Genomic DNA, 22,416 nt, shown 5'->3' with positions numbered 1-22,416 from the left:
TTGTACTGCATTTTCTCCTTCCACCTTGGAGATAACGCATGTGTGCAATGTGCACTAAGGTGTGGTTAATTTCAAATGACAAGTAAAATTTAGTCAACAGCCAATATTTTCATTCAAGTGAAAAATTATGACTAATGACGCATTTCCTGCAGCATAATACAAGAAAACACTAAAGTGTCTCAAGTTATATATATCCAAAATGAGCTTGCTGAGGCATTTAAATTATGCTGCAAACATGCAAAAGATTTTGATTATTCACATTTTTTAAAGATTTGATTTAATCTTATAATATAAGCAAAACGTTCTTTATATTTGGCTTTTTTCTGTATTCAGATATCATGAAAGCAGCACAACCCTACTTGCTATTGTGACTGAAAATAAAATTTAAACCTGAGACCTACAATAGTAATTATAACAAAACATATAAAATATGGTTTGTAACATATACTTGGGCATTACGTGCATTTCAACAGAATAATGTTTACATTTTAATTGTTATTAAATAAGTTACCATTCCTGTGCTGAATTAAATTTTCTTAACTAAGCACAAAGGACTTAAGTTTTTTTTTTGATGGACATCTGCCACTGAACTGATTGAGGCGCTATGTTCAAATAAAAACCATTTTATGAAGCAGTTACTCAAAGCAGTCTTGAATTTTATTTAGCTATATCACTAATAACTAAGGGATTAACATTTTTTCAAAATCAAATTTTGATTCAGTATTTATTTTTTATTTACAGTTTGCTTGGAATCAGTATATGGACAACAGAATTGTTTAATTGCTGACACCTTCATGTGAACAAATTTGCCTTGGACTAGCTAACCTACACAATGTTTACATACTCTGCCAATGGCAGATAAAGAAATAAGACAAGATAACAAAAGTCTTTGTGCACATATGCACAGTTTTAATTACCATGGGGAGCAGAGAGAGAAGGGAGGTTGATATGAGGGAGGAAAAGGGATTATCAGGAAAACTAATGCAACAGGGAGCATCCCTGTCACACACACAGCAGAGACAACATTACATGCTAGTCACAAATTCTTCCCAGCCCTACATGGTAATGTTGATAACACTTAGTTGGTGGTGGTTGTTGATATAAAGCACTCTAGGAAAACCAACAGAGGTTCACCAGCTGCACCATAGTCAAAGATGAGGGCCAAACTCTAAGCAATTCTTGTAAAATGAACTACCATATCAACATAAAACACTTAATAAAAAATAAAGTTAGCAAGTCTCACAGAGCCATAGGCAAAATCAGAGGTCACAGTTAACTGTTTGACTTTTTCCAAGTAAACCCCCAAATGATTGATTACGATGCAGCTGTGTCTTCTACGAAGCGACAAAATAAATAATGTGCACAATTAACATCAAGGAGAATAAACTATTTTTCCTATCAATCTTGTTTAACTGTGAACATTTTGAAACAATGAATATGAACAGTGATGGTTTAGAGTCCACAGTGCACAAAGCTTTCTGTAGCCCTCTTAAACTGACTAAGAACACAGTGTCAGAGTTTTCTCTAGTGCTTTTACAGACAACCAAACCTGATCATCTAAACAGTGCCATCCAGGGTCTGTGCCAATGTGCTTGAGTTAGCCTGTTTGATGCGCAAATCACCTTCCATTTCCTGCTTGCCACACCTGTGGAAAATATGTCAGATTTAGTGTCGCTGTCAACAGCTAAAACCAGCCAACAAACATTCCTGTGATTGCTGTGTGAGAACATTGGGTACAAAATGTCACTTTTTTTAATGCCAAAATTTGTAAGACTTGCTTTTCCAGTTTGCTTCACTTCCTCTCAAAGACATCAAAAAGGAAAATTTAACTTCCAGTTTGCTTCTCTTCCTCTCAAAGACACCAAAAAGAAAAATGTAACTTCAGATGACTGTCCTGGGTGACTGTGTGTGAAGTACATCAATGAGATGTTTGTTCTGGAGGGAACAGTTTGCCCTATGCACATCCAACAGTGGCTCAATACTGCTGCTAAGTAGATAAACACCACTTCACATAGTTAATTCACATTCACAATGAAATGTACAGTGAATAACTTTTCTAAACATCATCACCTCTTAAACTCTGAAATAACCTTAATGCGCCAATTCTGTCTGGGCTTTAATCACCTTCTTTTAGTTTTTAGCTCATTTTTGGAAGATTACAACCCCACTTCAGGACCTATGCTGTAACAATATGCAACTGGTTTACAGTTGGTACACAGATCATCATTAACACTGTTGGTCTTAATACAATGTCATGCAGGACAAGGCTCAGCATGGCCACTATGAGCAATCTGCGGCTAACATAGCACCATATGCAGCAAAATTTGATACACAGAAAAAAATCCCCTCTACAAGTATCAATTCAAATCTTTTACTCAAGTAAAAGTACTAAACAGAGTCAGTACTTTGCTACAGTACTCCACTAAGAAGGCAATGTAATTTAAATAATATAGATCATGGTAATTATTGCAAAATATGTACAGTAATTGATTAAAATTATGGGTCAAAGGTCACTGTTAGTAAAAGTGGAGCTGATTTTAACCACTATTATGTGCTGACAGGTGGTAAAATCAGGATGATATATCAGTTTTATTAGTTCATTAGTTTAATATTTTTATATAAAACAATTGCAATTGTTGCATTGCTCAATACTTTCTGTATTATTAATAGACACATTCTTTCCATATACCTCAATCTCAGGGCACAGTCCAAATCCAACATGTTATCTTGTTTACATTAACTAAACCAGAAAATAAGCCCACTCCTTAGCAACCCCTTTAGTTTAGAACGGTTTGTCAGCTTCTTTATGTGTAGAAATTGAATTCTATTGTAATTTTGGTTTTCATATTTAGAACACATTACTTGTGATATTAAATAAAGTCTTCTTTTTATTTTGTAGCCGTTTCATTGTAATTAGACACAAGCTACCACATTTCTATTTCCAGATATATTAATTGATAATACCATGCCATTAACCATGATACTACTTGTAAATGTAAAAAAGGCATGTTGTATACATATCTAGTGTATTTATCACAGTATTTGTCAAAGCTTACCCAGAGACTGGTCCATTTCCTGTCCTTTCGTTTGAGTGTTGGTCCAACTCTGAGAGCAACTTCAGTATATTTAGTGCAGCCTGTGGAGGTGAAGAACAGTTTGGGTTAATGCAGTGATCAATATTATGCAAGTACTGCTACTTACAATAGCAGTGACATTTAAATTAAGAGACATAGCACTTTTTAAAGAACAGCAGGAAGACTAATGGAAAGACAAACCCCTACATGGTAGGTATCACCGTCAGATAGAATAAGCTGCTGACATCGAAAAATCCGACAAGTGGCTGGACAAAACTGGACTGAAAGACAGCACAGGGGCACTAATCCTAGCAGCACAGGAGCAGGCTCTAAGTCCAAGATTAATAGAGGCTGGGGTCTACCATACCAGGCAGGACCGCGGGCGCAGGCTATGCAAAGATGCCCCTGAGACAATCCAGCACATAACAGTGCGGTGCAAGATGCAGGCACGGCATACATGGAACTCCATTGCCAAGTGGCTGGCATAATGTACCGAAACATCTGTGCCTAGCACGGGTCCCAAAGTCAAAATGGGAAACACCTCCAGAGGTGGATGAGAATGACTGGGCTTAGATCCTGTGGGACTTCCACATACAGACTGAAAAAACGGTAATGGCCAGCCAACCACACATAGTAGTTATTGACAAACAGAAGAACAAGGCTGTAGTGGTAGATGTAGCAATGCCAAGCAATCAGGAAGAAGGAACAAGAGAAGCTTGAGAAATACCATGGACTGAAAGAGTTAAAAAAGGTGAAGGCACAAGTGGAACCCGTGGTAATAGGAACACTGTGTGCTGTGACGCCCAAACTGAGAGAGTGGCTCCAGCAGATTCCAGGAACATCATCTGATATCTCTGTCCAGAAGTGTGCAGTCCTAGGAACTGGTCGTCTCCCACTAGCTAATGTTGCTCATATACAGTATTGTATTTTTTTGATTAGTGTAATCAGGGAATTAGACCGTTTAAAAGTAATAAACCAAATAAACCATGACCAAATAGTGTGTTGTTTTTAAAATACTCACCATATCATGACAGGATTCTACATCCTTCCCAATCCCATGACTGATTAGTGGCGGCTGGGAAGAGCAGTTAATCAGTGATACAAACTCATTCTTATTGTTTTTGGGGAAATCTTTGTATTCCACCTGCAAGGAAAATACATATTTTATAGATTTATTAAATGACTTTTAGTCTAAACCAAAAGGCAGGCACTGCTGAACACATCAGTACCTGGAGGCCCTGCACAGATGCAAGATAGCTGAGCTGTTCTGAAGGCCTGGTGAGGGGTCCGTTGGGCAGTTGGTTCAGGTTATTTTTGTTCTTTAGGATAGTCTCAGCAGTCTGGGATGTCCCTGCATATAGCAGTTCATTGGCAATTATGGCAGTGATTGTGGCCTTGCCTGGATTGGGAATAGCTCGACTGAAGTCCTTGGTCTGGGACCCTTGGCAGGCCCCAACTGCTTGAGCCACCTCAGGCACCATAGGTAGGATACCTGCAGGAAGCTGCTGGTGGCTCAGGTAAGGCAGGCGGAAGTCCTCCTCTTTTGGACCTTAAAGGAGAAGCACATTTATAAAAAAATAACAATGAAAATAATAATGAATTAAATTGTAGTAGGACATCTACATAACTCACCCAATGCCACCTCTTCTATAGACCCAGGTTCAAAGAAGGTCACTTTGCGCCCATCACCAGGTTTTTTCACGGGGGTCTAAATAAATAAAAATGTAATTAAAATAACATAAATACGTGAACATTTAACACAGAAAAAACACAATCCTTAAACTTAGCTAATTCAAGTACAGCAGTACTTTTTCATCAGATTTGAGTGCCGGCTTAGGGGGCTGAGGTTGAGGCACTTTATATCCTAAGAGCTCCAGCATCTTCTCAGCTGCATTCCTTTTGGCCACCTTCTTGCTAGGTCCCATTCCCTCTGCAGACTGGCCACACACAGTCACCTGTAACAGAAAATGTGCAGCATGGATTCAAGAATTGAATCAGTTGGAAATTGAGAAGCAGAACAGATGCTACTGGCATGCCTCCGTTACTGCTGACTTACCTGCATGACAAACTCCCTGCGCCGCGGTAGGCCTCTCTCTGTCACCATGTTATACTCTGGTTCCTTCTCTTTTTTAGCCTGCTGGATCTGAGCGAGACGGCTGATAGGATTCATTCCTTGACCATACTCTGGGCTGGTCTGTAGCTGTTGGTGTGGCAGATTATTGCTTATATAATAAAGAGCCTTTAGGTCTGTAATAATCATCTTCTGTCTATCCCACCAGCTAATTACCTTGATAATGGATTTGGTTTTCTTTTTGATGCGTGGCAGTGTCTTCTCCACAATGGGTATATGGGGTAGCTTCTTCAACTCACCCAGAACTGCTGCTGCTGCCAGCTTCTTGGCAATCTTTTTACTCTTTCCTTCACCCTCTCCAGTAAACTCTCCAACAGTAACACAAACTACAAAATTCTTCATGTGTGGAGGGCCTTCTTCCTTTAAAACCTAAAAAAACAACAAGATTGGCTGATTGGTAAGATGTTTTCAATTTAATATTTAGAAAAATAAGGGTATAAATTACCTCAAAATTGACAGGTAAGTTGCGCTTAAGTGCAATTTCGAACACTTGACTGATTTCTGATTTGTTGAGGTTCTCCTCCTCAGGTTCTCCGTTCATCTGGCAAGAATAAAATGTATAATAAAAACAAAAGCATTAAGTATTAAAAAAAACTGTATAAAAGCTTCCAAACACTACTAAATTCTGATTATGCACATCCTTTCTCACCACTGGCAACTGCTGCAATATTGGCTCCTTTTGCAGCACTTTCAGGGCCTTGGCAGTAGCATCATGTTTGGCTAACTGTCGCGTGCGTCCCTTCCCAATAAACTGCTGACCTCCAATGGAAAGTTCCATGTGGTATAATGCTGGTCCCACTGGAGGAAATGGATAGTAGTACCTGGAGATACAAGTCCAGTTCAACAAAGGTTTTCATTCAAATAAAAGAAATAAAAATCATGAAACAACACTTAACTAAGACAAAGTGACCAAATTATCTCATTTTTAAATAAAGGAAACTCACTGTTGCATAGAGCGCTGGTAAGGCCCTGGAGCCCGGACATTGTAGTTAAAGTTTGGTGGTCTCATTCCTGGATATGGGTCGAGGGGTTTATACATAGGCTTCTTCCCAAGCTTCATACATAATGAATTTAACTCCATGGTGTGTGTTAAGCCATCTGCTATAAAGCCAGCACAAACAAAACAAAACAAACCAAAAGTTGGTTTGCAAACTCAAAAAGAATTGACATGCATAGGTGACTGGGACAGGGTCAGTGAAACACCCCACCTGGAATTTTGCCTGTGTTACGGGACGTCCTCACAGTGGGCTTGGGAAGTGTTGTCTCTGCAAGGGCAGACGCAGCTGCAGAATGCTGAGCTTTCTTGATGCTGGTCCCTTCTGCTTCCCAGTGTTGATCTCCCAGAGTGAGCCTCACAGAGAAAATCTGACACAGGTAAATCAACAGAGTCACTTGCATGAATGTGTTATAAATGAGTAAAACAGCATTAATTAAAAAGGTATTGTAAATTAGTTTACACAGTAAAAGCTTCTCTCAGCGTACCTTGGAGTGAGCTGGTCCTTGTTCACAAAGCAGCTTATACTCCGGTTGGATTTTGTTGAAACGGGCTAACTCATTCACCAAACACATGGGGGTCTTCTCTTTAGGGTTTGCCATGTTAGATACTATTAACAAATAAAACATTCCAAATACTTACAAAGTAGAAAACCGAAAAGGTTTAACTAAAAGAATTGGTCCTACTCCAAATCTACATGAAATGACTTATTATAAATGAGAAAAAATAAAAAATAAAATCTTCAATTGAATAAATGTAAGACTTACATAGATACGAAATGTCTGTGTTGTATGGGTCTGAAATAAATTTAATCTGCCAACTGTACACTGTTGGTATTTGTGCGCCTCTATAGTAAATATTTCAGTCCAAATTAAAAGAAATTAAAAGATAATAAATTAATAAAGAGGAAGAGACAAAGACTAGTATTGTCCATCTAACCTTTACATTTAATGTACCAACAAAAATGATTTGTGAACAAGCAACGGAATAAAACAAACCTGTGGTGGTATTATAGGGAGTGGCTGAGCCCGCAGGGAGAGAAGAGCTCCTGATGGGCTGGCTGGCACTCTCTGAGGGTAGTGTGCCAGAGGCACAAGGGATGCTGTAACAAGGCTGGGGCTGACCCAGCTGCGGTGGGGCAGAAGCAGCAGGCATGGGGCTAGATGGACATTGAAACTGCATTTGGGACATTTTAGTTGGTCTTCCTTAGTAGGTTGAGGTCAAGATAAGAATTCTGCAATGCAGCAATGGTAAAGCTGAAGTGTGAGGAACTGCTAAATGAGAACTGAAAGTAAGCTCTACCTAGAAAAAAGATACAGGATTTATAGAATTAGCCTTAGTGTGCACATTATTTGCTTATTTTAAAAACATTAGTATTGGATTGGAAACAAGGGGTACACATTGGACATGGTTGTTTATCACACACCTAAAAACCACCTTCAATCATGTTTACTAATCCCCCCTCCCATCTTCCTCCCAATTCAGTCACTCAGTATGTGTTTAGATTGTGGAAAAAACAAAGAGAAAATCGGAAGAAGGAGCAAAGTCTACATGGGAAAAGCTGCAGATTGCAGGTTTGAATATAGCACCTTCTTGGAGCCAGGTAACATCACTGAGAGCCCCTTGTTTTACAGTAGTTTTGACAACTGTACGAACCGAATTAGCAACAAAAACCCACTTGACATGGCTTTGTAGATTATTCAGATATATAATTACAACAATATAATGTGGTTGAGGGGAGCCCATGCTACACAACTACTATATATATGCAGAACGTGTTCAACATTTTTATCAAATATTAACTTTATGTGTTTAGGCATTGGTTGACAAGTGAACAAGTAACTACGTTAACTCTTTTTATACAACTCAAGATGTTCACATAAAAGCACTTTCTTTAATCAATTACAACTAACAACATCAACGAGGATAACCAAACAATATAGCTGCATTGTGAGGTGAGACAACCGCAGACCATCGTTGTCGGGATGCTGCAAACCAAAAAACTAAACTTGATTTTGTTCTCATTCAAGTGCAAGACAGGGTGGTGTCGTTCACAGCCTGCGTGTTGTGGGGTCCTTAGAGTCTATTTTAACATTGCTTATTACTAATTTACTACACGCAGTAATTTGTTATGCATGTGCACCATGATTCTAAGTTACATTGCTACATATAATTATTTAACGAGCTACTGACGTTGTAACCAAAACGGCTAACTAGCGTTAGCTTTATATAATTATTGACCGGTAAGTTCATGTTAGCTAACGACAACGGTCACATATAAAAGGCGTAATGTTACAGCTACAGATAATGTCTCTCACATTTATGGACTTTAATACACCCCGACTACGAGATCGCGTGTGGAAATCGCTGAGAAATCAGTCTTTTATTGAGTAAAGCCTGGTGACTGTACGAGTTCACCCCACAGGATCACGTTAGCCAACGTTACCTAGCTTAGAGCTAGTAACTATGGTGGCAGGTATAGACATAAAGGGACACGCTCTGAAAAATAACGTTACAAAAATCAAGTCTTATCTCAACTGTTTACAACGGCGGTGTGTTCAGGAAGATGCACTCGATGCTCATTAGCAGCACTACCTGATCCCAGTTTAGAAAATTAACCATCCCATGGTTACCGGTGACTCTGAAAACAGCCGGTGAAAATGCTAGCTAATGTTAGCTAGTCTCCAACTCGACGAGACACTGCACAAAATAAACCTCACCTCGTCGCTCCTTTTGTTCAGTTTTTAAGTTACTCCATAGGACACGTTGATTTGGGATATTTTACTTTTGGTAATTGCCACTTTGAAGAGTCAGTCCTTTTTACTTTTTTGTCAAAATACGGGCGGTGAGAAGGTGGACATTGGGAAGACAGGGCAAACACTAAAGAGAATAGCCCAATCTTGATTCTCTCCTCAGGAAGTGACACAACTCAGAGGAAGTGCTTCCAAAATAATGCAGGATTGCCTGGGTAGTGAAGAAACGCTTTCCTTACACGTACCGTTACAACTGCAATAGTGTCGGGGGAAAAAAAATCAAAAGGGCTGAAAACATTATAAAACACTTTAAACAATGTATTTGGAAATTTATTTTGGATGTGTCAATAGACCAGAAACATTGGCTTTACAACACAAACAATTCCAATGGTGTGTAAAAAAGAAAAAGTAAAAGTAAAGACGCACATACTATCAAGCTCTTTATGTTAGCCAATAAATATAAAAATTCATCATGATTCACTACAAAATATTGCTTCTATGGTCTAATCCTCTCCAAACTCCACAGGATAGGAATAAGAGCAGTAAGCCAGCGGGTTATAGTGGTTTGAGGGTCCTACAGGTTGTAAGCCTGACAGATGTTCAGAGAATCTCTTAGCATTAGGTCACGCAGGCGCCACAGTGCGTCCGCCATGGTGGTGTGGGCCCCTTTGCTCTTCAGCCAGTGAGCTGGAAGCCGGCTCTCCTGCTCTTTTGTCAGGTGAGTATCTCGTCTTTGAGCTGTTATGGAAACACAGTTCTTGATTAAAGTCCTTTTTTAAAACAGCATGTAATGGAAATGACAATGTCTATAAAATAAAACTAATACCGAACTTTCCATTGACATTTCACTAATCAGCTCTACAATAATATACAAAAGTCGGTAGCTATAAAAAATTGTAAGCAATTCTGCTTTGTGTCCGATTCCTCAGTGTCCACGAACATTTTCACATAGGATGCATCTACAATGTGATAAATAAAAACCATGTGCAACCCTTGTCCCACTGGGAGTTATAAAAGTGCAGTGGCACACTTGAGCTAAACTAAGTTGATCTAAAATTTAGGAAAACTTTCCAACTTCAATATGTGTGCAGGAATACATATTAGGTACCCTCCACCCAATTCTTGATAAGGATTTTCTTTCTAGGGAAAACATAAACATAAAGTATAAGGAAAAGGGGAAAAAGACATAGCTGTGTCCTAAATAGCTTGTACCTTCGAAAGATACCCACTGCAAAGCAGTTACAAAATCACTTCTATGCACACAAAAAAACAACACAGCCAGCCACAACAAAAGTATAGAATGATCACATCACCTCTGAGTGTTTGTTCCCACTTGCTGATAGTACTAGACTCTGAATTTAAGCCTTCAATGTACTTTAGATAGGCCTCTGAGTGAAGCACCCGTTGGGTCTTTGGTGGTGGAGCCACAAAGATGGGTGTGGTGGGTTGCAGGTGTGAGGGCTGGCCTAACTGGCCTTGTCCTGGATATGGTGGAGGAGCATGCTGTCCTGGGCTGAATATCCCAGGCTAAAATTAAACAATACACTTTTTAGTATATGGACAGTGAGGTATATTCAATAACAAAAATAGCAAATTTTATATGGGTTATGGACAGGTGCTCACCTGTTGCATAAAGTTTCCCGAAGGACTTCCTGCCATGCCATTCATACCAGCACCCATCATACCTGTTAAATGACAAGATTTAGTTTCTGCCAATTTAGTAACTTTTGGTAAACTCATGTTATCTCATGGATCATGTTATTTATGGTCTACTATGTTTTTCAATGTCTAATGGGAATTTTAGTCTTTGAAATATCAGTTGATTAGTAGTTTTTTATTTTTACATGCATTACATTTATGAATGTGGATCCTATATATGTAGAGAGTACACTTTGATAAAGGCTGTTGATAACCAGAAAGCTTTGATTGCTCTGTGAGCATGTCAGACTGTGCAGCCTGTGGTCCAGGTAAACCCCTCCAGCAGGAGAGACAACAACTGGGTGTGACCGAGCAGGTGTGGCTAGGACAGTGGCCCTTACCCTGATGAGGCATGCCAGGGTATCCAGGCATACCTTGCTGCAGATGGTGAGGAGGCAGGTGGGCACCACCTGCAGGGTGAGGTGACATTGGGGCCACACTCAGCAAGCCCTCATGGGGGCCCTGCATGGGCATGTAAGGTGGGCCGTAAGCTCCCATCATGCCTTGGGGAAGAGGGCAAGGAGAGGACAACAACATATTCATGCATAAGTGACATGCAGCTGACTCTAAAATAACATGCACTACTACCACACACACTGGCCCCTTTCACACATGGACCTTAAGTCATGAATCGCTCTGACTCATTGAATGGTGACAGGTTTAAAAATGTGTTACTACTACTCTAGTGGGAACAGACGCAGTAAAACCTTTATGTAAAGCTTCCAAAACATTGTTGTTATGACAACATTTAGACTTTGTTTTAAAATGTTTTTGACACTTTTTAAAACCAAGTGTAAACAGTGTCTATGTAACTTATGAAAAATTATTTAAAATCAATCATTTCGGTACACTAGAAGCTCTAATCTCCCCTTGTTCCCTTTTATTTTTTACCCCAACTCTTCTGCTGCTCAACTGTGATGAACCCTCAAAAAACATGCATAGAGTACACAATATGATTAGGATACATGAGACTGACCTATGTGTAAAAGATGAAAATAAATAAAAGTCCAATTGTATTAAAGGTTCAGTGTGCAAAAGGGGAAGGTAATACAAATGATGTTTAAGAATGTTAGCAGGCAAAACAAGTATGAAAGTTAAATAAAATGTTATCCATCATTAAAATAAATCATGCAGTAAATGTCATGCAATTACAGATGTGATGCTATTGATAACAAGTATAAACATAAAATATAAAACAGCAGCAAAAGAAGAAAAATATTGCTTTGTGAATGAAATTTCAAGATAAATACATTTATAAGGGGTAGAAAATTAAAGACTTAGAGATTTTAACAGTCCAGCCTCATTTCCCTGCTGCCTTGTTGTCAAAGACTCGTGCTGTCTTTGAGAGGGGTTACCTGCTACAGGTGTCATGGTCTGGTTTATCATTCCCATTGTGCTAGGCGAAGGGACCACCCCCATCAGTCCCCCTACAGGGGTACCTGCTCTAGGGGATGCTTGCTTCTGGGGGGGCCTCTCTCGTTCTTGTTGCTCAACTAGTTTGGCTGCACGTTCTGCAAAACACAGAAACATTAAATCATAGCTTCTGTTCACATCAAAGGACTTTAACACTGAAGCAGTGCTTCTTCTTACCTTCATACTCAGCTTTCTTGGAAGCCTCAAGGTTTCTCCACTCAGTGCCCACAAGTCGACTCAGCTCCCCAAAGGAGAAGTCTGGGTGTCGAGCTTTGATGACTGCTCGCATTTCACTGCTGAAGAGGATGTAGCCACTCATGTTGATCTTCCGCTTGGCCCCTTCTTTTTTTGATAAACCCTTCACTTTAGGAGTCGACTGCAGGAAAACAAAAACACATGTAAAATGGCAGATGTGCTTTTAGACATAAGATCTGGTCTTGATGGAGGTGTCTTTGTACCTGAGGTGTATATGGCATGATGTCCATATCACTTGCAAGTGGGGTTTGCATCTGAGGCATAGAAGGTATCTCTGTGGCCTCTTCTTCATCATCCATGTCTTCCATATCATCATCAGCATCCTCCATATCTGCCAGTTTAACCTCAAGCTCCTCTATTTTCTTGTCCAAAAAGGGGGATGCTTCCTTTTGTGGCACAATCAATTTCCTACACAGTACCAGTACAAAAGAAAAATAAAAATTCCAACTCTTCATAAAATAAGAGGAATTTAAATCCCCATTTAAATAAGTGATCTATTTCTCTGATTAACCTGCCTGAAATAGAAGATCTCATCCTCTACCACTTTGGAAGAATAAGAGAAGCGTTTCAGACCTTTGAACTTTTTCACCTGCTTCTCAGTGTCAATATAGCGGCTCTCACACAGCAGGATATCTTCTTCTGAAATCTCAGTAGGTCTGCATGATATGTAGTCCTTAAAGGAGGAAACCATACATTTGCCTAGAGAGCAGACATCAAGGATTAAACCCCGTTTGTTAATAAGATTGTCGATGAATACCTTAATTGAAATTCACAATAGCAGTATAAGAACACAAAGTACTTAGAAACTTAAACTGTCAAGGTGTAAATAAAAACAATGAAAGATCGAGAAAGTAGAAGTGCATGAACAATGGATTTATCAAAGTTTTGAGGCGTTGGTAGGTGGATTTTGTTGTTCTGAATAAAACAACACTAGCCATTTGACTATTTGCAGTCTTTTTACTAGGTTTCACTAACCTGGCAGGTGGCTTTAACCTTACACTCACTTACCACCTTCACTGGTAAACCTAAGACCATCTATTTGAACTAAATGAGGGGGCCAGAACATTAGAATCAATGCACTCAATTGTGACTCAACCACCAACTACAAGCTTAATAATAAACACATAATAGAATTATCACTTTTCTGACAGTTAATTATAACCATGTAAAGGCAGAATTCATCTCAGGGTTGCTATATTAGATTGCATTAGATTCTACAGCTGTGACTAATTAGACAACCAGTGAGTGTGTATTTAATGGGCAGATAGAGGATGGAAGATGGACTCAAACTAATTGAGTAATGTCTAAAGAAGAAATAATAGAAGGTATCATAGCAATACCTATGACACAGGTCATGGGCAAAGTCTCCTCCAGATGGCTCAGAAACACTTCTCTCTTATAGAACATCTTTGTAGGCTCATGCTCAGTTTCCTCTGGATTAATGAAGATAGGTCCAAAGAATAAGGTCATTCCATTCTGGACCCACAGCTTCTCTATCCTGCAGACAAGTCGTGGGAGAAATAATAATAGAAATAACAAACCACAAATTCATATCTGAATCAACTTCTGCAAGAGGCCTTTTTTACACAAAGGGAGAAAGATGTACTATCACCTACCTGGCAACCCGGGGTTTTGATAATCCATGTGACTGGATGTAAACACAGTCTCCCACTTTAAACCACATGTTGTGGTAGCGTAACTGTTCATAGTGCTGACAGCCAGGCTGAGCCCCACTCATCTCCATGGGGACATCCTCTCTCTCCTAAATGAATAAGCATGCACACAGTGAGGACGCCGCTTTATATTGTGACAAACAAACGATTCAATTAGAATTAACTACTCCACTACAACTAGGTTCTTTGTCAAGACATGCCTGCAACCAATCTCTGCGTTAATTAATCCCCTGCAGTCTCCCCTGCAGTCGGTCAACTGACAGTGCTCCTACTTGGTGACAATACACTTTAGATGGCATTGTTTTTTCCCATATTTACTACCTGAGGTCTTATACTTTATAACAAATTTAACAAGAAGGCTAGTGTCCTGATCACACTGGCCTTTTAGGATTAGGCCAAAATAAGGCCAATATTAAAAGTCTGACATCACTCACATTATCTGTGCTTTTAAGTTGCCTTTGTAGAGTTTTTGTATGTGCTACTTCATCCGATTTTTTATTAAAAGGGAAAAATTACAAGGCTCTCACAGGATCAAAAGCAGTTCAGAGAAGGTCTTATGCATAAACTTCCTCTTCTCAAAGATTTATTATAATCTATCTTTGTTCAGAAATAAACTATACAACATTTTGTTTTGTCATGTTCAAACCAAAAAAAGTGTCACCTCACCTTGTCCACAAAGCTTCCACTGTCTGTATATGAAATTGCCAGCTTATCCTGGTCAGGCTTGGCAAACATGGAAGCTACACGGACAACAGGCAAAGGCACCTCCCGTGGGACTAATTTCACAGAGCTCACAGGCACTGCAAATATCTTGATCTTTTTAAAAGACTTGTTCCTGGCAGCATAGCGGGATTCACAGACATAGACATCCTCAGCTCTATAGCCCTCAGGTTGCATTTTGAAATAATCCTAAAGAAAGCAGAAAAAAGTTTAGGTAAATTTCCTCGTGTCAAATTAAATCCAACAGAGTTTATATATGGTACAGATAATGTAGAACATCTTACCTTCACAAACATGACCACACATTTGCCAAGGACTTTACTGATTGACACTTTGTTGTAGTAGTCACTCTTGAAGACCTCTTTTTCCAAAAACTTGCGTGTGGCCAGATGAAAGGTTTCAGTAGGCCTGTAGAACCAGCAACCATAGAGCCACTTCTCACCTTTGCACACATACAACAAGAGGTTATTTAATACAAAATAAAAGAAAAACTTTTTTAAAAAGATATCTTGCATAAACATCTCGAGGCAGTTTAAAGTCCTATCTAATTCCGCCTAGTGATCTTCAGAAAAGATGAGTGTGTTACCTGCTTCATCCTCCCAAAGGCGTTCAATACTGACAATGTGTGGTTTCAGGTTTGGCTCTGATGGTTCCACATACACAAAGTCACCCACATGGTAGGTGCTGTTTTCAAAGCTGCAGTCCTGACTGTACACTCGCTTTGATTCCAACCCTGGCTGCCATGGTTGTCCTGGTACATCCTCTGCTTTCTCACCCTCTTTTGGAGAGAAATGTAGAATCATATCCAAATTCAAATACCCAGACAACATTTTCACCTTTGTTTTTTAAAACCTAGGTACAGAGTGCTATAGAGTGGTATGAGTCCTTAACCATGCCCAGGTCGCTCATCCTGATGTTCAAGGGTTTTATTAAATGGGTTTTAGGTTAAAGGCCCAACATATAGTCTGTAGTTACCAAGATGAAAAGATTTTTACATTTTCTAACATAAAATTATTTACTATTTACCAGACTTTTGTTTCCTAAATAAGGTAGCTGCTCAAAAGAAGGTTACATGACACACAAACACAGCTGGAAACATTACACCTTGAACATCACCTTGAATATGGAAAGTTATCTACTTACTTGTCTATTTTTACAGCTTTTTTGTATTTATAAGTCCTAATCACTAGCTTTATCTAACTTCCAGTTTGGTCTACGAAAAAAAAAAAAAAAAAAAAAAAAAAAATCACCCCTACGGTGCTTTATTATGCCAACAGTTAAAATACCTTTATTGTCACCCTCTTCTTCTTCCTTCTTTTGCTTGTCCTCTTCAATCTCTCTTGGTATTTTCTCCCGCTTTTCCTGCTCCACGTCACTGTGCAGGTGTTTTAGGGTGTAGTTGAGGGCAGAGGACAGCAGAATCTCCCCATTCTTGCAAAGTTCATCCCTGATCTTAATGAAAAACTGTTGTAGCTCCACTGCATCCTCAAAAATCTCTGAGTCAGTCCTGCAAATGTGACAAGAGACTTTTACAAAACCTTTTTTAAAAAATTTGTGCCAACAGCATGACACGTTCTTTCTGTGTGTGTGTGTGTGTGTGTGTGTGTGTGTGTGTGTATATATATATATATATATATATATATATATATATATAACACATACATATACATATATATACACATATTTACATACATATATAAAGATACATATATAAAGAAACGAAAACAGCAGCAATAACTTTACTAACATAACCTACAATTACTTTACAAAAAACTATGCAAACAAGCTTTTCAAAATAACTTTTTATACCTGTGCAGCCTCCGTGCCTTCTCCAGCACTTCAAACATGTGTTCCTGAAAAACATCAAGTCTCCTGTAGTGGCCTCGGTCCACATTCATCCTGATGACATCAAAGTTAAGCGGAGGTTTCTCAGGAGCAGCTGGATCCACAGCAGGAATCTCAGCCAGCGAGTCGCTGTAGCATCTGCCCTCTTCATCCTGGTGGCCCATTACAGACACAAACAGGTTCCTGATCATCTCACGCACCAGAGATCCCACAGCAGGAGGCCCAGAATCCTCTCCTCCCTCCTGCTGCTTACGTGTCTCCAGCAGCACCCGGTGCAACACCAGAGCATCTCGATAGATCAGAGACTCTGGCTCATTGTACATGCAGGCATTGTTGAACATGAGAACAAAGTCCTCCACCAGTGCTTCAACGTCTTGGTAACGGCCAGCTGCCATATGACTTCGTAGGCGCTCCATATCAATTGGCCTTTTGATGGTAGCATAGTAGTCAGGCAACTCGGCACGAGACGGTAGGCGGAGGAAGATTGTGCTTAGACGTCGCCCTCGACGGTCAGTGAAGTTTCGCACAGCATCATAGAGTTCATTTAACCTCTGCTGGAGAGGTGTGAGGTATTTAGACTTCTTTGGAGAAACACCGCTTTTTCCTATATACATATAGAAAAATTAAAGTTATAATTACAAATTACCACAGTCATCAAATGTTCACAAGTGGGAAAAATGTCTGGCTTAGGCGTTTTAAATAAAAGAGGGAGAACAACAAAGGTCGAGATGAACGCAAACATTGCCCCACTAAAGTATTGCGCTTGAACTCATTTTATATTTAATTTTACGTTTTACGTTTTTTTACGTTTATTACTTAAAACTAAAAATAGTGAAAACCAAGGGAGATCAACAGTAGCTTGATCATCACCTGAAGTTTATTTTCATATTTCTCTGTCAACACTGCATTCTTTGTCATTTTGTCAAGGATCTAACTTCAAATTAGTGATATGTTTGTTTTTTTATTCTTTTCACCAAAACTGATCTGTTATAAACCGCCTCTAATGGCCTAAATATATTTGAGGAAATACCTAAAAATTTTAGATCATAATGAAATGAATGAAATTCTTTGGCTGCTTCAACAGTTAGAAAAATGTAAAACAATATGGTAGGACAAATGTGAAACGTATCCAATTATTTGCAAATGAGCCAATATATGCAAAAACAGTACTGTGATCAAACTTACTCAGTTTCAGTTTTGGAGATCCCACATCATCTTCTTCAGGTGAAGGTCCTAACTCCTTGCGCTTGTCCTTCAGTATCTTCTCAAGAATATCAGCATCATTATAAACCTATAATTCAAAATTTGGAATGTTAGACTTAAATAATTTTATACATCTAAGTATCGCAAATATTCAAGTATATTGTTCGAAAAGTATTTACACTGCCAACCTGAGAACCCTCCTCATTGTAATGACGGGCGTTACGGAACATCAACTTCATGTCCTCCATTAGAGCATCCTCTGAGGTGTAGCGTTCATTGCGAATGTTGTGCTCAATAGTCTTCAGGTCCATTGGTTCAAGGATAACCTTATAGTAATCAGGGTAGTCCTTTTTGGATGGTTTTACCATAAAAAGATCACAGAGACGTCGATTGGTGCCTGCCTCCCTGGCCTCAGTCACTGCAGCGTAAAGGACTTTCATTCGGTTCTTTTTGATGTTTTTTTTGTGGCTGAAAAAATAACGAAAAGTACATCAAGGGGTGTTGCAAAGAGCCACTGAAGATTAAAACAACTCTTTAAGGATGAAAATATAGTTGCTGTTTACTGAAGCAAATGCACAGACATTGGCAGCATTGTTAGCGGCATTGTTCACATACTTATCGCATAGTTTATGTCTGAAGGCCTGAAAAGGTTAGCCACAATGGGCCAGACATAGGCCTAATTATCACAACATAACTCAACATAAGACCTAAGTGTTGAACTCACGACAGAGAAAATGGCAACAACACAAATGGCAGATATGTAGATGTCAACTCAAATAAAAACACTATTATTGTTGTAATTTGAAGTTGGTACTGTCCTACTAGCAATACCTGGTATTGCATGCATCGCTAATTTCTGACAACATGCACAAATAATGCTCCAAATCAAGCAGGATACACAAGGGTGCCATTTTGCATAGTCATACATTAGTTACCAGCAACCGTATGTTGACTCTAAGAGTTATGCTACAGATGCTTCTGTTGTTTATGAGAAATAACAATTTAGATTAGAGCTTTGTTTTAAAACGTTCAATAAAAAGTTTTATAACAAATCTTAGTTTTTACCTTTTTCTCTTAATGCTTCCTGTATCAGAGGACAAAATGCTGTCCCCATCCTCATCATCTCTCCTTAGAAGTTCCCTCTTTTTTGCCTATACACACAACAATAAACAGAAAAATACAGTAGCCAGTAAATACATAGCCATGGATACATTTTTGTAATAGATCCAATGGTCTCGAATTACATATTATGCTTGAAATATTTCTTGTTCCCAATTATGTCTTCTGGCTTGTCTTAGCTACGATGTGTAATGAACTTTCAGCACAACCTGACAGAATAATTTAGAAGTCACTACCTGCATGATCTGCTGAAGCCTAAAGGCCCGTTTATAAATGCTTGAGTTAGGCATGTTGTAGCGCTTTGCATTCTCAAACATCAGATTGAGGTCAGCCTCTATCTGATCCACACTTTCATACTCCCCATTCTTCATTTTTGCCCTAAAAGTGAAAAAAGTTTAAACCTCAAAGTCCTTCTAGAAATGTTGGTGATAACAATTAATAGCACACCCAGTATCACCTCATTAGGTGTTAAAATGCTTGACATTTTGAACAATATAATCAATGTTGCTTACCTGATCTGATGCAAAGCAATGGGCTGCTTGATCTGCTGATAATAGTCAGGGTATTCCCTCCGAGAGGGCAGCTGCTGGAAAGGTTCAGAGAAGACCTGGCCCTGGTTGTTTCTTGCACCCCTCACAGCTTCATAAAGCTGAAATATGGGGTTGCTCATTTCCATACTAGAACTTTGACTCTCAGCTTCAGACTCTCCTTCATCATAGCACACAGAGCCTACAAAAAAATTACACAGAAAAGTTTTATTTCTACAGCACAAGCACGTACATTTATAATGTCTCACTGACCAATACTTACCAGAAAGCACAGGGTCATCCTCACTCTCTGAACCATAGTGAAGAGCTACGCTGACACCAGACAGTCGATCACCTTGGCCAGACCTGCGATTCCTGAAAATCAACAACAACAAAAAAGATATAAGACATGTACATCAATTTGATTTTGACTAAGATGCTATTATTTGAGATGAATACAAAAATAGTTTAATACCTGATGCGAAGACTAGATTTTGTGGGTTCAGCATGTTCAAGTTCAGTCTTCCGCTGGATGAATACCTTCTTAATGGTGTTAGCATCCTATACAGTAAGAGAAGAGTTGTCAATATGAGAAAAAGTACATGTTTTAACAGTAATGGATGATGAAAAGATGTTACCTTAAAAACCTGAGATCCTGGTTCATTGTAGGTTTTGGCATTTTTGGCCATCAGGTCAATGTCCTTTGCCATAGCATTGACACTTTTATAGTATCCAATCTATGGAAATAAAATATATTCATTCTGATTAGAACAAAACATCATGAATGCCCCAAATCAGTTGATTTAAGAAAAATTTGGCAATACAGTAGAGACAATTATCTACCTGTATTCTCTGAGCAATCATTCTCAAATCTATTGGCTCCTTTATAATGGCATAGTAGTCGGGGTAATGCTAGGAAAGAAAAGCAAAGTCAGAGTGACAAAATACAGAACAGGGCCAGTTGAATAACACCAAGTAAAACAATGGGGCTTTACAGTACTAAACCGCTTTACATTAGCATTAAAATCTGAATGGTATAAATAAGGTTTCCTAATATGTCACATATCATGTCTGCTGTTGGCCATGGCCTGCAATTGTCAAAGATCTGTCACAACTTTGCAAGTTCTATTTAAATTCTTAAGACTTCTCTAGGACCTACCACTTTGGAAGGCAGTTTCTGGAACAGTTCACTGACCAGACGCCCTGAGGGATCAGTGTGTGACACTACAGCCTCCAGGAGTTGCTCCAGCACCTCCTTTAAACTGCCAGTTGAGGTCTAAAATATGTTTGTATAAAGTAGTTATGTATCAGTATCATAGCCCTTGTTAACTATTACAACACCAACCTTCAATGAAAAGCATTTCAACCAACTTAAATCTACAAAAAGCATCAGCAACGTTTCAAACATTTAAAACACATATTTCTTTCAGTACAAAGAGGTTAGTATAATATTGGAGAAAAAATGTATGATAACACATAAAAGTTAGTTTCAATAGGGTGACTAATCAATACATCAAATAATAAAATAAACTAACCTCATCTTCAGTTGACATTCCAGGATTATCCATCATATCGTCACCATCTTCATCATCCTCATCTCCATCTCCAGGCTGCACAAACTCATTTTTGGTTTGTAAATATACCTCCCACAGCTTGAGTGCTGCTCGATACTCCTCACTGTCACTCTGATTTCAATTTTTAGGAAATCAAATGTCATTAAGCATCACTAACTAGTTTGGTGGCATAATAATGTTTTATTAAATTGTATTAGGAAGTACATCAGAAAAAAACTCAGCCAGCTGGCAATGAAATAAAAGCATCACAGTGATAATTATAAGTGTCACTTTGAACTAGTTTTAAGAACTACCTACGTTCTCATTTTCCCTACCTTGTAGAATGTTTTTGCATTGTTGAACATGAGCTGAAAATCTGCAGTAAGCTGCTCTACATCATTATAATCTTCTGACTTCAGTTTATGCTGTATTTTTGTCATATCAATTGGCTGGGACACCACTTCATAATAATCAGGCTGGTTCCTGGAAAAAAGCAAAACATAAACGATTACATACAGTATTGTGTTTCATTCATTTAAGTGAGTTGCCCAGTTAACCGGCCAACAGGAAGACTGCCAAACCTAAATATAAAATTCAACAGTAAATGTGACTTGATGTTATCAATATGTTTTATGTCCCCAGAACTTATGTTACACACCTTCTCTTTGGTACCCTTAGAAAAATATCACAAAGTTGCCTTCCATGGTCATCCTTGTGGTCCCTGACAGCATTAAACAACTCATGGCATACAGCAATCTGGAGAGATACAAAGAAAATCAATGTTTTTTTTATCATATCCCCAAATGCGCGCACACACACACACACACACACAACAAATGAAGTGCACTTGCCATATCCACGGGAGGAAGGTTGGTTATTCTTCTTCTTTTTCTCCCACTTCCAGGAGTAGAGGAGGAGGCATCATCGAGGTCTCCCCCTCCGCTGACACTGCTGGAGGGTGAAGTGGCTCGTCTCCTCTTAGAGCTTGACGACATCGCTGGCTGGTTTAACAACAGACTAGCCCGCTAGCTACAAAACAAAGTGTGTTAAATTTGATTGTTTCGAGTATTCCGACTGGCATGCTATTTGAATTAAATGGAACGTGTTACTAATTCATAAAAAAGCTAACACTGGGGCTAGTTTGCGTTGAAAGAGTTAGCATTAGCACCGCTTGGATGCATGAAACAAAGCAAACTGACGAGCGGTTGTTAGCATGCTATCCTAGCTGGTTTGCCCCTTTCCCAAGAATAGAGCCAAACCTAACGCAATAAAGTGAAAAACACACAACAACTGGGACGAATAAATAGTAATTAACGTTTAAAAACGGGCCATACCCCAAACTCTGCAAAGTTTGCCGTAGTTCCCTGAGCGAAAATGTGTTGCGGCTAGCTGGCTAGCTAGTTAGATTGTTTGAAAACTCCTGCCCGGAAGTAAAGGTTGTATTGTGTGTTGTGTTTG

At 39.0% G+C, this 22,416-nt stretch overlaps 2 protein-coding genes across 4 annotated transcripts; both read right to left on the bottom strand.

Moving 5' to 3' along the window:
- Positions 1-886: 886 nt before the first annotated feature.
- On the bottom strand, positions 887-9,079 carry stau1 (staufen double-stranded RNA binding protein 1). 2 transcript variants are annotated; one of them, XM_067503695.1, is made up of 15 exons: positions 8,920-9,079; positions 7,198-7,501; positions 6,688-6,809; positions 6,414-6,570; positions 6,150-6,306; positions 5,855-6,026; positions 5,651-5,746; positions 5,362-5,574; positions 5,131-5,274; positions 4,883-5,029; positions 4,707-4,782; positions 4,304-4,623; positions 4,096-4,218; positions 3,057-3,136; positions 887-1,645 (listed from the first exon to the last, which is right to left on the bottom strand). In XM_067503695.1, the coding sequence occupies exons 2-15, from the start codon at positions 7,388-7,390 to the stop codon at positions 1,558-1,560; spliced, it is 2,088 nt and encodes a 695-aa protein (XP_067359796.1). In that variant the 5' UTR covers positions 7,391-7,501; positions 8,920-9,079; the 3' UTR covers positions 887-1,557. The 2 variants fall into 2 exon arrangements, with proteins under 2 accessions (XP_067359796.1, XP_067359797.1); XM_067503696.1 differs by having other exon boundaries at positions 6,150-6,303.
- Positions 9,080-9,260: 181 nt separating this feature from the next.
- On the bottom strand, positions 9,261-22,404 carry LOC137127157 (protein polybromo-1-like). 2 transcript variants are annotated; one of them, XM_067503675.1, is made up of 30 exons: positions 22,293-22,404; positions 21,810-21,987; positions 21,617-21,714; positions 21,294-21,441; positions 20,941-21,090; positions 20,565-20,681; positions 20,249-20,317; positions 20,044-20,142; positions 19,881-19,966; positions 19,689-19,780; positions 19,391-19,607; positions 19,115-19,256; positions 18,825-18,910; positions 17,939-18,227; positions 17,742-17,847; positions 16,521-17,160; positions 15,998-16,218; positions 15,298-15,489; positions 14,996-15,153; positions 14,658-14,900; positions 13,935-14,080; positions 13,659-13,816; positions 12,834-13,017; positions 12,522-12,726; positions 12,241-12,439; positions 12,006-12,161; positions 10,992-11,153; positions 10,576-10,637; positions 10,266-10,479; positions 9,261-9,690 (listed from the first exon to the last, which is right to left on the bottom strand). In XM_067503675.1, the coding sequence occupies exons 2-30, from the start codon at positions 21,951-21,953 to the stop codon at positions 9,527-9,529; spliced, it is 4,947 nt and encodes a 1,648-aa protein (XP_067359776.1). In that variant the 5' UTR covers positions 21,954-21,987; positions 22,293-22,404; the 3' UTR covers positions 9,261-9,526. The 2 variants fall into 2 exon arrangements, with proteins under 2 accessions (XP_067359776.1, XP_067359777.1); XM_067503676.1 differs by having other exon boundaries at positions 17,948-18,227.
- Positions 22,405-22,416: the final 12 nt, after the last annotated feature.

This window comes from Channa argus, chromosome 5 (genome assembly GCF_033026475.1).
Source record: "Channa argus isolate prfri chromosome 5, Channa argus male v1.0, whole genome shotgun sequence".
Classification (NCBI taxonomy): domain Eukaryota; kingdom Metazoa; phylum Chordata; class Actinopteri; order Anabantiformes; family Channidae; genus Channa; species Channa argus.
The sequence above is the reverse complement of the archived record's forward strand: the minus strand, read 5'-3'. Positions and strand labels throughout refer to the sequence as shown.